Genomic DNA, 18,000 nt, shown 5'->3' with positions numbered 1-18,000 from the left:
TCTCCTGACGTAAGTGCAAGTGCAAGTGTTGCCACAGTGATTGCTCCAGCCATTGCGCTATTTTTCAGCATCCAACACAATAAATCATTATATAATCTTCTAATAAGTACCAGCAACACAACATTTAATTAATTAGCAGTTAGTGATTGAACGATCAAATAATTTCCAAATCTTAAGTTAATAAGCATGAATGTACCTATGTACACACTAATGAATAATATTGTTCCTTTTAATAACCATATATTTTTTATGTTTAGAATAAATAACATTAGGATAATGTTAGGTGCACCCAGTATTTTAAGTGAATGGACGAAAATGTTCTTTACTCAAATTAATTCGTATGACTTATATGTATCAACTTGATCCGTATGAGTCATAGTTAATCCATATGAGTCGTTGATCCGTATAACTCATACGGATAAAGTTGATCTGTATGAGTCATAGTTAATCCGTATGAGTCATACGGATCAACTTGATTCATATGTTTCTTACAGATCAACTTGATCTGTACTTATAACTTACACATACAGATCAATTCACGCACACCTAGCAAAATGTAGCAAAATGTCGTGCCTTAAATGCCGACGACGACAAAACAATCATCATCGACCCGTAACACTTTCACCTCGACCCAAGCGGCAACTCTCTCAACAATGAAAAACTAACACGAATCAACAACAGAGGGAGAAAGCGAAGAAAAAAACAATGGAGGCGTAAGAGAAAAAATAACACTGCAACCAACTTCAAAAGGAAGAAGACACCAGGGACATTTAGGGAATTGTAAAAAATTGCTGGGTGCACAAGCAATAATGGTGGTGCACCTAGCATCACCCATAACATTACATTACACAGTCATTAGCTCCACGAGCTTCCTTCAGCCCATATGTGAGTCCTGAATAAATTCCTGCAGCCAATCCTGCATTTATTTAATTTAGATAAATGTGTAAGGATCGCTTGTCATCCACTATTTGCCTTAAAATGTGTAACACAGGTACAGAACATGACTACATGAGCACGAGGAAACTCGAAAATGTGTAGTTGTTTCGTACTCACTCATGCTATTTGCAAGCTTGGCATTTATAGTTTACAAAAAAAACAAAACCTAAAAACAGTCTCTAATCATTTGCAAATTCATATATAGAGGAACCATATTGGTGTACCACATATTCTAGTAGGCATTGTTTCTCTCGGGTAACTTGGAGACAAATTCTAGTAGGCATTGCTTCAGTTGATGAGTAACTTAAAGACAATGTCAACATGAAATCTAACTTAATATCAAAACCTATAGCTCATCTCCATATGTCGCCTATCCTGATAATTTTTTTTAGGCAACTTCACTGAGCACTATTGTTTTTATTTAAGATAAAATCTTACAGAAACAATGTTGTGTGAGCAGATCTGATACTTTGTTAAGTGTACAAGATGCTTTAGATGTTTGATGTAGCAGTTTTAAAGAAGTCCATAAGCTGGTTGAATATTGAAAGCTCATGAAGATGAAATTTGCTTAGACGAATAATGACTTTGACTTTGATGAAATTTACGTCGGGGTAAGTCACGTCTCACGAGTACAGAGCTGCTATCTGGTTCCACTCGGCAACCCATTTTCCAGGACCTAGGTTGGTTGCACAACTGATATACTTGAGTAAACCGCACAACCAATCTAAACCATGAACAGTCGTAGCAAAACCACAACACAACGACATTAGCGTAAAGGCTGGGCAATTACAAAACTGCAGAGCATAAAAAGCGCCACAATACGGAAAACCAAGGTCTAGCATGGCAGCAACAACAAACAGCAATAATAATAATAAATAGTGAATCCAGTTGCGATATGGACAAACTGCATAAGAGTACTTTGCAATATTCAACAGTTTAATACAGATTTACAACGGTTGATGATTCCCACATTTGTGAAAAATGGGCCTTAGAAGAAAAAAACAAAAGAGGAAAAAAAAACACACGGAAAACCTGTGTAGGGCAAGATATTGGCGCCCTCTATCAGGAAGTTCAAATACTGAGAAGGGTTATATAATGTAGTATAATATGAATGATAACCCCTCACCGGCACTTGGATATTCTGGCAGAAACTTTGAAAATAAATGAGCTGGAAGAGGTAAATTTTGGAGAAGGGGAAAATACAGAATTATTTCTCAGGAATGTCATACAAAAACAACAACTACTAAGCTCAAAAGCCCAAAATAGCAAACTGAAGAATAGGAGCCAGATACACCCACGTTGCTGTATTAATATCTTCCCGCCGCCTCTTTGTGGCACTGTACAGTATTCCCACGTCCTCGATGCAACGCAAAAGCAGAATTTACCCCCTTGTAGGTAAATTTCCTTCGTCTCAAAGCTCTATGTATGTAGTCAGAACCACTTACCCACCAGAAAATCTATACGTCAAATAAAACAAATAATCTGTCTTCCTGCATATGATTCTGAAAGCTTAGGATCCATTTACAGCCATCTCTGGTGAGGATTTTGGGGCAACCAATGGACGTTCTTCTCCACCCAATTGTATGTTATCTGATTTTGCATGCAAGCAATCAGAAAAGCTTCTAGAGGCTTCACCTTCTTTCTCTACGTGATTGTCTTCTGCTGCAATGTTGCTATTATTGGAACTGCTGCTTCTAGAAATATTTTGTACATCCCCCTGATTATCTTCGCTTGAGCTCATCCTCCCATCTGTTCGAGCACATGTATGAATGTCGATTGATGTTTTCTTACTAGGTAGCACAGCTTGGCTCAATGTTGAACACAAGGCAGCAAAAACACTATCTTTAGATTTAGAATTCTTTGATAACTTCTGTTTCTTCTCAAGTTCAGGCTCCTTATCTTTGGAAGGTAATTTCCTCTTCAGCCTGAGAGACTCCATTATCCCATCATCTTCCTCAGAAGTTTCTGGCTGCTCCCTTGGGGGTGGCTTATAATCTTCATCATCCTCATCATCCTCATAGTCAACCAGTGACCTTGGACTGAAAATCAGGACGGACAAATTATTTTGTAACATATATGGACCACAGAAAGTTAAACATAATACTAAGAAACGGAAGTCTACCTTAACTGTGAATAGCTTGCAGCAACTCCATTGGATAGATTAGGTTGCTGGTGTCCTTTCTGATTGCGTGGAACAGATGCAGAAGCACTATCCTCCTCATCACTGATCAAATAAACAAAACTTAAGAGACTCCATGCTAACTGTATAAACAACTGAAAATCTACTAGAAATGATCAAGAAAGAAGATATGTACCTGTCCTCATTAAAGTACCGTTCTTCTTCTCTTTCCAGAGCACGCTCATCATTTCGCCTTCGAATGTCCTCTACAGCAGTGGCATCTTTTGTCCCACCATTATCCAAACACTGCAAGCAAGCACATAAACTCAAGCCTATGTTTGGCCCACAAGTCATGCTCGTATAGAAAAAAGACTTGCCTGATCATATTTAACTTTCAGTGAGTGAATTGAAGCCAAATACTCAAATTTCATCAGCTGGTCCCAAAAAGAACCGACTATGTATTTCAGCAATAATTTCAGATTCTCCTACAGAGTAGAATATTATCAGCACAACATTGCTTGAGCCATTTAAGATTCAGAACACTTATTAAAGATTCACACCTTCTGAATAAACTCAAAAAGTTCCAGAACAGCAGAATGGAGCAGATTGTAGCGATTGCCATTAGAAACAAATGCATCAATAATTGGCTTCAGAACATTATTCCTAACAAAATAATTTATCAGATGTTCATCCTGCATGTTAACACTCCAAAGTGTTAGATGAAATGCAAAATGAACGGTTTTTATAAAGGAAAAACATTTCTTTGGTAACAAGGATGATGAGCTCCAAAATAACAGAGTCAACTTAGTCACGAAAAATTAGACATCTAAAAGAAGAAAGGGGTTGCAGGTTGCAACAGACAAAACCCTACCTCAAAACATGATTAAAAAATATATATAAAATGAAAATTAGTAATAATTTTGAGGAACAAGGGTATCAATTCTCGATTCAAATTAGAGAACCTGAGTTTTGAATTCAAAATGGTTAGATTTAGAAGTAAAATGAAAAATGGCTTGAAATATATTATATAAATGATGTACAGTTGTATCATTAACAAAATGCTTAATGCAATCATTTTCTACCAGAAACTGATCCCAAAACAACTTAAAACCCAAATCTCACAAAACAAAATCATAAAATACAAGTCATAACTGAATATTACTAGCAAGTGAAGTTTCATATATGAGGTATCTTAAAAAAAACATTAAACTATTTCCAGCCTTTAGCTTCAGTAAAAGTCGGTTTCATGAAACACAGGTTCCATTACAGAAGCCACAGTGCTAATACAAATCTGGGAACCCCCTAAATTTCAAACCAAACCAAACCCCAGGGCAGCTGCAATTGACAAAACTAAGATATCTACCATAAAACAAGTAAAATTCTAGACTTCTTCAACCAATTTACATGATCCCCACAATTCATAATGAAACAGTGGAGTTATCCATTATTTTCCAGTATTATTTGTTCACAGATTTACTTGTCAATCACCTTTTATTAGGAGAAATTTGTAGCCTGTTGTAACATAGCTCTACTGTACAAAAGTAATAATAGCCATCTATCTACTCAATGTAAATTCCCCCTGAACAACAATCAGATTAGCATTATTTAGAATATTCGCTTTTCAAGTCACAGTATCTGCATAAATGTTAAACTTACATGGCGAGAGAGAATAGTTCGAATGAACCGGACAGCACCAACAACTAAGTATCTTTCTGCTCTCCGTATCAATAGCAATATTTTCTCAATCACATTATTAAGAAGAAAGTTGCACCTAAAAACAGCAAAGAGAACCATGAACATAATTTCCATGCTTAACAGCAAAAAGTCAACCGATACTGCAGAGCAACAAGGAAATACTTTATTCTGTATGGATGATGTAGGACACAAAAGCATAGTAATTCACATATGTTTGATAGTATCTCCGGCTTTGTTCCAATCTGACACTGAATTCTTCGTCCAGGACCTATTGATTTGCCACTTGCATCAGCAGTATTTTCTGAAGGACAAGATGCTGTTATAACCTCAATCAATTGCCCCAAATGCCTCTCAAAGAATATGTCAATAATAGTGTCCCTCTGTCAGATGAAACTAAAACAGTCAATAAAACAAGTTCAGGAACACCTATCATACAAACATAGAAATAGACTTTCATCTTACGTGAAACTTTAACTGACAAGTTTTTCCAACAATTCAGCAGATATATTATAAAATACAACTCAACATTCAAAACTTATCCCTGCACAAACAAAACTTAGTATGTTGACTTCAAAATCAAAGCAAGAAAAAATTGATGGAACACCAGTTAATAAATTGAAGAATAGTATTTTTAAATCACACAAAATACAGAAGAATTTGCTGTCCCAGAGTAAAAAAGACTCTTAGATGTTTTCACTGTCCAAATTACCAGATAACACATCTATCCCCCTATTCCCTTATTACAAACATAATTAATAACATGTAACTGATTCAAACTATCTGCCCTAAACTATCAACATAACAGTTACTATTCATTAATAATAAGAGCAAAGAAAATTACCATTTAAATAAAATACAGCCATAAAAAAGGGATACAAATGCAAAACAACAAGTATCAGGATATGGAATTGAGTTGAGAAATTTTAAGTCAAAGATAAGACCTCTCCTTAAAAATTAAGAACTACATAAGAAACACAAATATATTTCAGTCAAGAAGAATAATGGTCATAAAAAAACAAGTTACAAACAAGGTAAAAATTGACATGTTCCAGAAAATAGCAGAAACATGAACCTGTGGTCCAGACAATGTGCATGAGTCCAATAAATTGCGAAGAATTTCAAGAAACTGGCAGTGCATGTTCTCTCCAAAATCTGTTAACATTCCTTTAACCTGCACAAGATAGTATGAGTAATAAATACAAGCTGGGCTAGCCTTCCATTAAGTCAATACTATATATCATCCATAGATCACATATGCCTCCCAATAATTAAATTTTAATTAGTTCCAGAGTGTAGTTCAGAGTGAGGACATGCTGTGGCCGTTGTATCTAAAGATAATGGATACAATGCAAGTAAATTATAACATGGGGTGGCCAATGTGTCTTTACAGATTTTTTAAAAATTTAAAAAATAAGGAGCAATTTTTTAATGTTTCTAATTCTTATTTTTTTAACTACGCAAACTGATTTAAAAACAGTATCACCAAACAGATTTTTTTCTTTTTCTTTTTCAAAAAAACAGTTTTAAAATTATTTTACATAACACTGTAACAGTTTTGTGTGAAAAAAAAATAGAACACAATCAAACTTCCTCTTAGGGTGTTATGAAGCTTGAGTTCTTCAGATTCCTTTCTATCTGTCTAACCTTATGTCCTCCATCTACCATAGGACCAATCAAACCACATAGTTACTTTTTGCAGTAACTGTTGACAGTTTACACTCTCAAAACAGTCCCGTGTCTTCAATCTTTAGTTCCTTTCCTTTGGCTCTGAACCATTAGCAAGACTACACCATGCTTTGCATTCATTCTTTAAGTAATACATCAGTTTTACTGTCACAGACTACACATATATCCTACAACAGTCTGCAGCACTAATACAAGGAAACAAGCAAAACACCCCACTAAATAACACAACTGACTTCTGGTTTCAAAATTGCAGTATAGCAACAAAGCATTATTATATATAGGTTCACCAACAAATTTTTTATTTTATGTATATCTGCTAATTCTTTATATATGAATGTCATCTAGAAAGTTTATGTGAACTCAGTTGCATACAAAACATACCAAAAGTCCAAGAAGAGCAAATCCTTCCTGTCGAACAAAATAGGATCGCAGAAGATTAGGGTCTTGATTCAAGAAAAGAATGAGGATATCTGTTCTGCAACCATCACAATGGTTTCCCATTAGAAATTAATCATAAGTAAAATAAAAAACAGTCAAGTGAAATTTTATACAGATCAAATTGGCATAGAGGAAGCAATACCCAGTTAACACAAGCTTCTTATCTTGACTTTGCAAAACATTGGTGACAACATCAAAGATGCCTTCGTTCATTAGATCCCTACAGACATTCAGAATTTAAAATTAATGACCAGTGCATGGTAGTTGAATTGGTATTCAAATTGCGAATTGTAAGATTCATGATCAATAATAAAACATAACATACGTATCTAACAAACAGATATTAAAGCACATATTCATGATTAGTAACTAAAAAAATAACTCTGAGCATTAGATGCATGAGTTCTGTTAAAATTTGTTATAAAATAATATTATTAAAATTTGTAATAAATATTATATTGTTAAAATAATTAAAATTATTATATATTAAAAATTAATAAATATTCTGCTATTAAATTTACTATATATTAATTAGATATTTGTATTTGAAAAAGTATAACATTTTATTTATAATAGATTTTATGATAACAGGCTGTCTCATGATGACAAGCAGCAAAACATTAGTTAATAAATATTCTGCTATCAGTCTTACGAAATTAATTCTTAAAAGACAAGCAGCAAAACAGGCTGTCTCACCATGACCAATCAAATTTAACATACCTAAAAAGCCGAAGCTGCTGGACCATCTGCAGGCTCTTGCTCAAACTACAAAACTCGTGTAAGAAATAAACCTGCTCATCTCACATAAGAGGCAAACACTATTTAGAATAAGAATCTATGGTAGATTAAACAAGGCAGCATTTACATTTAAGCACTACAGAAATGCAGCCATACAAGATAGGAAGAACTACTAACATAAAACCTCAGTATACGATAAAAGTTACGTAGACATGATTCATTTTAAAGAAAGTAAAGCATTAACCCTATTCTAATAACAAAGTAATAGCGCAAGTATCTACCAAGTTACTCTGTTATGATGCATCTTGATTTACATGACTTTTATGGAAGAAAAAGAAAGATGAAGAATAAACATAACAATTCACTATTTTCGTTTTATTTTAAGGTCATAACATTTTTCATAATAGAAGAGTTACTAGCAACTAAGAATATGGGAACATGAACCTGATAGAGAAACAAGTAGATACTATTTACTGGGATTCTATTTCTTTTACAAGTAAAATGTAAAACTTCAGATAGATCCACCTGATTGCAAATGTATAATAAGGTACATCTTCAGGAAGGAACAAATTCAAATCACGATGGAAATTGTACAGTAGCACTGCCATGTATAAGTTTGCTTATTAGATGAGTGGTCATAAGAAGGATGGAAGGGGAAGGGATGGAAAGGGGATAATTCTCTGTCTTGAGTACAAAATATAAGGAGGAGGGTGATGAGGCCCATAAGGGGGAATAGCTTTTCTTTCCAGGTATAGACAAAGAGAAGCAAATAGAACAATATCTTCATCAAGGCTTACCAAGTTCTTCTTTGATTCTTGAGAGGTGGTTGGCGATTTTAGCCTAGCAAACAACTCCTGGATAAATGTACTGTCATCCTTCAACAAAGAGACAACCTAAAAATAACAGAGCACACAACAATAAGGACATCATTCACTAAATTAAATGATATGTCTTTACTCCTAGTTAATCAAATCTTACATAGGCATTGTTAGAATGTATTATCGAGTTAAGATTTGCACCAATACCCTCATCCAAGACTCTCGCCAGAACAACATCCTGAAAGTGAGAAGGGAAGGTAAAAATCGTAATGAAGATGAAATCAAACAGCAATTAAAGGCATAAAAAGAGCAAAACCTTCAAAAAACCAACTCTATATGTCTGATGTATCTTTGACAACACAACGGGATCTTTTATAGGTATGGCCTACAAGAGAAAATAGGTAAAATATTATAAGGTAAAATTTTCTACCACATCTACAGAGTACAGATCTACCTACTTTGCAGCTCTACAAAAATAAAAAGATAGGATACCATACCTCCTTAAAAACAACATGCTCCTTTAAGAATTTACGATGATGTTGAACAAAAGGAACCTCTGGATCATCTGCATATTGCTAAAACAAGTGGTTCAGAAAAGGTAGAAGGAAAGAATGAAGAAATGAAATCATCTAAATCAAATACATAAAACTTAAACCTCTATTAGCAGGCAAGAAAGGCTAAAATACAACCAACAAATTATAAAATAAAATAAAATAAAAACAAAACCACAGGATAGACATATATGAAATAATGGCTAAATATGAATAGCTCATGTCACTTAAAAGGGGGAAAATTTCAGAAGAATACACTTACATTCGAGGGCACCAATAATGTCCACTATAAAGTCATCACTAAAAATTCTCTCAAAAATCGCTGAACTATTTAGCAAAACTGCAATGAAGCAAAACATATCACAAGAATGAATGCAGACATAATTGACAAAAATAAGGATCCAAATCAAAATTATGTAAAAATGAATACTGACCAATCCCTTTGACTATTTTGAAAATCATGTGAAGGCCATCAATATTTTCCAAGTCTTCACACATTCTGAATACTTCCATCAGCTTCCGAAAAAATGCTTGCTGCAATTTAAAGACCAGTGAAAAAGGATGCACATAAAATACACTAGCAGAAAAGTGCCATTCCAGCTGCATAGGAGATGACAAGAGCAGGGGACTGTGACGCAATGTGACAGTGTGATGGCACCATTATCATGATTCACGTGTTATATGAAGTATAAACAACTAAGATGCTAAGATAAGAATGAGTTTTGATTATGTATAGGAATTGGGATAAGGACGTCTTAGGTCTGGGATATGCATCACCACAGCAAACTCTCCACCAAAAACAACATTGAAAAAATCTAGAAATCATGCAAAAAGCACAGGTTTGCAACCAAAAGATAGAAACTTAAATGAATGATAGGAGAGATCACCCAATTATGCAGAACGAAGGTCACTGGTGTACCCAATGAAGACAAAACATGCACTAATACCCAAGTTTTAAGTTAGCTTACATCACTTAATATTAGTTCTGTAAGCCGCAACTGATCTGCAAAGCCACTGTCAACCACAGTCTGCAAACCAGAAGGCAAAATCAATGAAAATATATTTAAGTTTCAAGGTATACGTGTATGTATTGTTACTATTCTAAAAAGAAATAAAAAAAAAAAAAAAACAAGAAGATTAACAGAATGCCCAAACCTTTAGAATCAAAGGAAGTGTTGATAGCTCAACAGCAGGCAACTCCCTTGGCTCACTGCTGACACTGTGAAATGGCTCACCTGAGATATCCAGCAAAAATAATCATACTAAAACAGTAAACGAGTCATTAGGCAAATAAAGCAAAACAAATTATCAAAACAGCACATAAATAGCACAATTCAGCAGTTTATATTATATTCTTTTGTCGCCGAAGCTAAAACCAGCTCCTAGGAAATAACTTTCATAGTTGATCTATTGAATATTCAAATAATGACACTAAACGGAAGCACATCCGACAGAGAGCTAATAATGAGATTAAAATTTGCATTACTTACTATTTAATGTATTAAAATGCATATTCCTCTGGACATTGCAAATATTGTCCCTGAACAAAACAAGCATGGTAATTAAGCTCAATCTACAGCAGCAGAAACAAAACCCAGAAGAAGCATAACTCAATTGACAATCATTAGCTAGTTGTAAGTTATAACCATATGTAAGAGCAGCCGCTAGGCTCTTGAAAGCTAAGTGCCAGTTCAGTAGCATATTCTGGATCTCTCCATGAGATGATTGTATCTGAAGAACAAAAGAATCCATCAAACTGATAAACACCATGACCCATTTATATTTCAAGCGTAAATGAAAGACAACAGCTCTTTATTGAGAAAGAGAGGAAGGAAAGATAAAAGCTACCAACTACCTTCTTGTTTCCTATAAATATCATCAGAACTGATGCGATGCAGAAGTATGTTCTCATTATCCTCTTCATCATAAACAAATAAGCCCAGCTCTTCTGATCGCTGCATCATAAAAAAATATATTTTCAATGCAATGAATCCGCGTTTGTCTAATAAAAGATAAAAAGAAAAATCAGGTAAATGATATGCATTTACATGCAGTAATACCTACTGACCACATTTTTTTTAATATCAAACCATATTAGCTATACAGATCACAAATATTTTACGTGGGAGAAGCAAAATATGTAATGGTACTCAGATTTTTTTTTATCAGCCAATGTTGGTTGTTAGTTTTTTGTTAGGGGGAGGGATTCAAAGCACCAAGCTAACCTTATAACTCCTGTAATGGTACTCAGCTATTATAAGAAAGCAGGTAAAATTAATGTTTTCAACAATCCTAAAGGAAAATGTGTACTAAAAATAGATAAAATTATAATTTTATAATTCGAAAGACAAAGATGAAAGGTTCCATGGCAGTTAAAATCATTCACATGCAGGATCAGAAATTTGTGAAATTGCCAGGATGGATTGTGGAATCAGTCCACTCACTAGTTATTATGGTGCAGCCAACTTTGCATCCAGGACTACAGTGTAATTGAGGGTTAAGAAGACAGTTCATGTTTAAATGAGATGCAAAGGCTTTTGATGTGGACTATTTTATGCTGCACCCTCAATATTGTTCTCCTTTTGTCAGTCCACCCAACTTTCTTCCTTCAAAAGCCTTCACATGCTGCGGACTATTTTCTTAACCCTCAATTATAGTCCTGGATTTAAGTCTGATCTTGAAGTTAATTGTTAGCTGTATGAATATGATTGTCTGACAAGGATGGTGGTTGATCATGAAAACAATGTAAGGTTGATGTCCAACTTGATGATTACAAGGATCAACTCAGTTTGGTGGTCCTTTAGCTAGAATGATATTTGGCTAAGAAGACTCCAACAAATTGGTGGGACCGTGGTGGGAATCTTATGGGGAAGAACATCCATACTTCAAAAATGTTATTTGGATAATAAGCTTGACATTATGTAGTTCCTCTAGGTGTGAACACAACTAGAGTTTCAAGCAAAGAGATCAAATACAAATTCTAATCCCCTTTTAAAATTGCCTACAAGCTAACTACTTGTTCATCTTAAATCTTAGTTGTATTTGCTTTTGTTTAGGTCTAGACCAAAAGAAGAAACTGATCGAAGCAAAAAACAATGAATGATGTTGTATTTGTTAGGTTAATTCAAGAATGACCAAAAAGAAACAAGCTACGAAAAGGAAGAATCTTGAGCTAAATTTAGATGATGCTTCGTCCGAGAATGACTGGATTGTGGAAAATGATGATGGAACAATGAAGGTTTGGATATGGACAACTTGGATGGGGATGCTCCAAATTGAAGATAAGGACTTGGTTCTAGACCAAGGTGCAAAGGACATCAATGATGCTGCTAAATGGAGAATTTGGATGATGAAGATGGACAAAATGAAGATGTTAAATATGATAAATTATATATCTAGATTTTGATTTATGTGAATGGGAATTTTACAGGGAATCTTTTTTCAGCTTGTAACATTGTTGTACTGTTGTAAGTTGTGTGTTGATGTAGACCACACCCTCATGCTATTTATAATATGGAAAAGGGAATCAATATTGATTACAAGATCAATCAATTACCGATAAATAGGAAATAAAATATTCTAATAATAAATACAATATCAGGAATAATATTAAAACATAATCTCACACTCCCCTCAAGCTAGAGCATATGTGTGATATGAATCAAGTTTATTACAAATGTGGTCAACCCAACAAAAACAAAAATAAAGACAGTTCCAGTCATGTGGTTGTGCCGAAAAACGTCAGCGGCAGCCAACGAAGGATGGTAGTAGTTGTGATGGGTGTTCACCCGTGAATAAAGCATGCCCTAAGGCGAAAGGAAGCAGTTTCAATGTGACACTCGTTGAAGATGCGTCACGCATTGTTTGCGTGAACTTTTCTCGCTAGAAAAGGGCCCTACATGGGGTCACTGTGGCGGAGTGTTGAGTTGGCTGCACTCGTGGACGTTGTGACATTCTTGAAAGGTCATTGATGCAGACCAACAAGAGCGCGGCACAGTGGCTTCCAAACAGGCCCATCAATGGGCGCAAGTACAGTTCACCCGCAAAGAAAGTTGCGCACAAATCTGTCTGTGTGAGGGACATTGGTGAACCTCATAGCAGATGTGGAAGTGGGATTCCGAAGGAGGGTTGTTAGAGGCCATGAAACACAGCGAAACAGCCAAGCGAGGGTGTTGAGAGGGGTGTTTGGTTTCAAACTGAGCCAAACAGGTCTGAACAAGGGCTGGATAGTTCACCAGAAGTAGGGAATGGCAGCGGAGGGGTCGCCAAAGGATGGGTCTAACCAGAAACAGCGCCACGTGCCAATTTGTGAAGAGCAGGTGAGTTACAAGCGCCACAGAGGCATGTGCAGAGGAGTTGCGAGTCTCATCTCTGGCTCAGAGGTCACCGATGGACGGCAACTCCAGTTGGAATAGGTCGTTGGTGAAAGGGATAGGCGGCGATGGCCAAACAATGGACGCAAGTATTGTGGGTACTATTCACCCAAAAAACCAAAGAGACGCACATGGAGACGCGCAGTGGCTGCCAGAGCAATGACTGGCGTGGAGGTTGCCAGTGGTAGGACGACAAGCAAAGATGTTCACCGAGGACAGTAGGTCCCCGATGGAGAACAACAAACCTAAGCTTTGATACCATGGAACAGTATTATTTACTGCGGTAAGTTGTGTGTCAATGTAGACCACACCCTCATGCTATTTATAATATGGAAAAGGGAATCAATATTGATTACAAGATCAATCAATTACTGATTAATAGGAAATAGAATATTCTAATAATAAATATAAATATAATATAATATCATGAATAATACCAAAACATAATCTCACAACTAAATTGAAGGGAATTCAAATAATACCTAAAGTGAAAAAATTTGGAAATTCATTCTCTTTCATGGCTCACCTTGAATTCTCTAACCTCAAAACTTTAGTGCATCTCTATCTATGATGCACCTTGCTATTTTAATGTTTTTTAATTTAATTGAAGCAACTAAATTAAATTCCCATACATATCAAATTCCATAGAATTTTGAAATTCTCTATCCAAACACTACCCAAGGGAAAATTAAGCAGATAAAAGTAATAGGCAAGCCAATTACGAATGCAAGCAACAAAAGCCTTTTTCCACCAGGTGTAAGAAGCTACACAGAGTAAATGATACCATTACCCAAGCTGTCGTGTCACAAATAAAAGCTTCATCAAATAAAAAAGATTTTCAAACCTCTAAATAATCAACAGAGACATGTCCAGTACCCTGGTCATCCCATTTCCCATCATCATTCAGACGATATACCTTGACAGGCTGAAATCCAATTAGAAGAGAGATTAAGTAAAAAGAAAGTATCATATATGCCTCTCAACCACAGTTTATAACAATATAGAAGTATTATAATATAAGTAAAAACAAAACCAATAAACTACATGCATTAATCTTAAGCAGACCAACTGATCTCTCTTGTTAAAATAACTATATTATTCATGTGATTAAATCGATGAAATCCAAATCATTATGTATTTGTTCGGCAATCTTTTTATTTCCTCTTTCCTTCAAAAACAAGTCAAAGGCTCTGCTAGAAAGAATGTGAAGCAATTAGCAGCTGCAAACAAGGCCGAAAAGGAAAATGTTTTTTTATGAGCCAAATGAAACAAGAATGCCCCAACTTCCAATTTCTCTTGCAATATGATTGGTAGGAGCAAAATCTGAAGAAAAGAAAAGAAGAAAAGAAATATAAACTGAAATTACATAGTATAATAAAAAGAAATTTATTTCCACGTTGATAGTAATTAATGAACATGAAGGACTGAAAATAAAAATTATCATTGTCATTGATACAAAATTATTTCATTCCTGTCTTTCAGTTCTGAAAACCAAGTGGATGACGTTTTGGCTTCCTAATTGTTCAACACACATCTTTGCAATAATTTATCTCCAAAAAGTACCAAGGTATCTTATCAAATTAAGCTGTAAACATCCAATCCAACAATTTTTTTCTATTTTCAAAAGTGAATCCTAACTGTTTGAGGAAACTAGAATGCCAAGAAACAAGAGTTACTAAAATGTAACCAGAGTTCAAACCAGCCTCACATGAGAATACTAACATCAGATAGGATCTTCTTTCCTCACTTGTAATAAAGGGTATTTGCATAAAACAAGATTAAAGCACTGAAAGAATAAATATACTACTACTGAGTACTGATCTTTTAATACAAAATCTGCTTTACTAAGGGTGTTTTCTGATTTGCATAAACCAAGATTAAAGCACTGAAAAGATAAATATACTAATACTACTACTGAGTACTTATCTTTTAATACAAAATTTGTTTTATTAGTTAACAACATGTGAATTTTGATTATTAATTAAAATGGTTGATAAATTCTTAAAAAGTTAAACTAAATAACTGACCAGTATACACAAGAGAGGAACAGGTAGCTTATATGAAAACAAGCCAAGAGACAAACAACTACATAAGAATTCAACTAAATGCCAGAGAATACAATTGGGTATATAATTTTTAAATTTAAGTGGGATCTCATTAATGACTAGGGAAACAATTAACAAAATTAAGAACACGATATCAAGTATCATGTTACGAGTCCCACATTGAGTAGAGTAGGAAGCTAGATTAAGCCATGAGACTCCCACATAATGGACTAGTCTTTTGGGTTGGATTTGCCTATTGTGCTTAGGAGTTAAGTCAAAACATATCATCAGATGCCAGCATTACTAATTTACTATTCACGTCATTGAACATTATTACAGTGAAAGAAGTACAATTCCAACTCTGAAAAGAATGTGGTAGCAAACATAACACAACAAACTGCATTCAGGGTAGTAACAATTAAGAAGTTGAGGAAATTAAGTAAAAAGGGAAATGAGTGCAATTAACTCTCTAGAAAAAAGAAAATGCTTTGTACATTTAGTGACCACCAGGCTAACAACAACACATCAGAAGAAGACTAAATTGGATCATAAGTCCATAACTAGTGCACTGCCCAGTGACACGACAACAACTTCACAGATTCTACCATCACATATTAACCGTAACAGATAAAATTAAAAGGATAAAATATAGAATACTATCTAACCAAATTGCAGCCAAAATCCTCGGATCTAGCATCAAGAAATTCATTTCTGGCTCACATAAGTCTTTGCTAATCCAAAGGTTTAACTTAAATCAAACATTCCAACACTACTAGATCCTTGTCTAATAACTACAGCTCAAAAGAGTATGTGCCCAACAAGGTCTGAGGGTAAAAAACTAAATTCTTACCCTTCAGTTTAATTTCTAACTTCTTAAAACTTCCAGGGGATAATATCCGCGAAATCATATCCAATTATTATTATTATAGCAAGAAGCATATATATCTAGATTCTAGCCTATTTGCTTGGATAATCTAATTGGCACCTAACAAGCCCAATTCTTCACACGAACAGAAAGCATGGAACCATATGTCATTGCATAACCAGTCCTAGACTATTCAAAGATCAATTTCTTATGAGATGTTACCATACACGCTACACACACACACACACACACACCACCTAGCCACATTTAAAAGAACAGTTTATATCACAACTTAATACATACAAATTTCTCCGAGGGGATATTATGGAAGGCTTTGCCTCCATTGGAAAAATCTATGGGTCCGTAACTGCAACAAATGGATTGCTTTAAACATAGAAACTACTAAAACAAGTTGTTTAAGAAACCACAGCATAACAGGACACGAGCGATACTAAACGAAAACCAATCCAAATGAATCTACGAAGCTAACACATGAGTCTATCAAAGGCCTCCAAAAAATTAAATCGGAACTGCAAACAACATCAAAAAGCAAAAAAAAAACTTCAGAGACTAGATTCTAGGGCAAGGCAGAAGGTTTACAATTACAATAGAGAAGACTTGCCTGCATCGAATTAGTGTTAGGCTGTGATTTCTCCGGCGCTCCCATCGCAACTTCTCGAAATTGAAGCAACAACGGGCACACTCAATCTTGGGGGCTTCGAATTAGGGTTTTGAGGAGAAGGAGAATGAGAGAGAAAAAAACAATTTCAGCAAAGGGACTAAGTTTCGCGGGATCAACAGGAAACCCTAACCGCCATCAACATAGCAGCGTGCGTGAACTTTCTCTCCTCTCCCTTCTCTCACTTTCTCTCTCTCTCTCTCTCTCTATATATATATATATATCTTTTTCTCTCTCCCCTTTAATATGTTTTCTCTGTGCAAGACTGCCCCGACCTTCCATTAAGCAAAAAAGAGAAGTGAAAACTATTAACGCATTGCATTAATGATATGGATTCGCATTAATGCCCCTGGGGGTTCAGGAAAATCACGAATGGGCCATAAACTTCAGTGCGATCCGTGCGATTGCGCGCTTCTTTCTTTCGCAATTTAATCACATGGGACGGGGAGGGACTGTTTGGAATTTTGGAAAAACTCGACCAAACCGATTAACCGAGTGAACACGGGGCTTTTACACCGCGATAATTGTTCCTGTGTTTTTTCTTGGTTTTTTTCAACTTTCTGCTACTTTTCCTTCAAAAAAAAAACAGGATTGAGACGACGACAACAACAACGCCTTATCCCATTAGGATTGAGATATTATTTTAAATTTTAAATTGTATATCTCTAATTGAATGACAATAAATATTACTACTTCAAATCTTTTTGTACTCACAGACTCCAGCTTGAGTAGTTGGAATGTCAACCATCTTCACTTTTGTGCTTACACACTTGGAGCAAAGACACTCTGTATCAATAGGTTATTAACTCACATGTCAAACCATTTGACTCAAATACCAAACCTAAGGGAGACCGATTAAACCTTCACATTCCAATTACTCTTGAGTTAGGTCTCTTCTCTTCAATACACAAACTAGTGATGGGAAACAGGTAATAAATGTTTTTAAAAGTAACTTTATTTTTTTCTCTAGTTAATATATATATATATATATATATATATATATATATATATATATATATTATTTGTCGTTTGTTATGTTTTACATTCGAACAATTCA

General features: G+C 35.0%; 1 protein-coding gene and 1 long non-coding RNA gene across 5 annotated transcripts; both read right to left on the bottom strand.

Annotated features, from left to right (window-relative positions):
* Positions 1-1,832: 1,832 nt before the first annotated feature.
* LOC100786790 (serine/threonine-protein phosphatase 4 regulatory subunit 3) lies at positions 1,833-17,234 on the bottom strand. Of its 4 annotated transcripts, XM_003550545.5 has the most exons (24): positions 16,887-17,227; positions 14,199-14,279; positions 10,837-10,936; positions 10,628-10,712; positions 10,472-10,521; positions 10,137-10,216; positions 9,950-10,009; positions 9,416-9,515; positions 9,244-9,321; positions 8,928-8,995; positions 8,747-8,815; positions 8,591-8,668; positions 8,410-8,505; positions 7,595-7,665; positions 7,017-7,094; positions 6,818-6,911; positions 5,823-5,921; positions 4,913-5,130; positions 4,712-4,826; positions 3,616-3,747; positions 3,433-3,540; positions 3,252-3,361; positions 3,059-3,160; positions 1,833-2,975 (listed from the first exon to the last, which is right to left on the bottom strand). In XM_003550545.5, the coding sequence occupies exons 1-24, from the start codon at positions 16,929-16,931 to the stop codon at positions 2,447-2,449; spliced, it is 2,646 nt and encodes an 881-aa protein (XP_003550593.1). In that variant the 5' UTR covers positions 16,932-17,227; the 3' UTR covers positions 1,833-2,446. The 4 variants fall into 4 exon arrangements, 2 of the variants coding, with proteins under 2 accessions (XP_003550593.1, XP_014625279.1); XM_014769793.3 differs by lacking the exon at positions 14,199-14,279 and having other exon boundaries at positions 16,887-17,228; XR_001385767.3 differs by lacking the exons at positions 1,833-2,975; positions 3,059-3,160; positions 3,252-3,361; positions 3,433-3,540 and adding an exon at positions 4,544-4,634 and having other exon boundaries at positions 3,611-3,747; positions 16,887-17,232.
* Positions 14,906-16,799, bottom strand: LOC121173855 (uncharacterized). Its single transcript, XR_005889397.1, has 2 exons — positions 16,722-16,799; positions 14,906-16,631 (listed from the first exon to the last, which is right to left on the bottom strand). It is a non-coding gene; the product is annotated as an uncharacterized lncRNA (long non-coding RNA).
* Positions 17,235-18,000: the final 766 nt, after the last annotated feature.

The sequence above is a fragment of the Glycine max genome, chromosome 17, assembly GCF_000004515.6.
Source record: "Glycine max cultivar Williams 82 chromosome 17, Glycine_max_v4.0, whole genome shotgun sequence".
Classification (NCBI taxonomy): domain Eukaryota; kingdom Viridiplantae; phylum Streptophyta; class Magnoliopsida; order Fabales; family Fabaceae; genus Glycine; species Glycine max.
Note: the sequence above shows the minus strand (reverse complement) of the source record. Positions and strands in the feature narration are given on the sequence as shown.

Bases quoted from the DNA above. Each gene is read 5' to 3' on its own strand.
- LOC100786790 (XM_003550545.5), bottom strand. From the start codon at position 16,931: ATGGGAGCGCCGGAGAAATCACAGCCTAACACTAATTCGATGCAG. The intron at 10,713-10,836 runs GTAGTTGGTAGC...TTTGTTCTTCAG, and splicing joins TATTTATAGGAAACAAGAAG to ATACAATCATCTCATGGAGA. The intron at 4,827-4,912 runs GTATTTCCTTGT...TGCTGTTTTTAG, and splicing joins CATCATCCATACAGAATAAA to GTGCAACTTTCTTCTTAATA.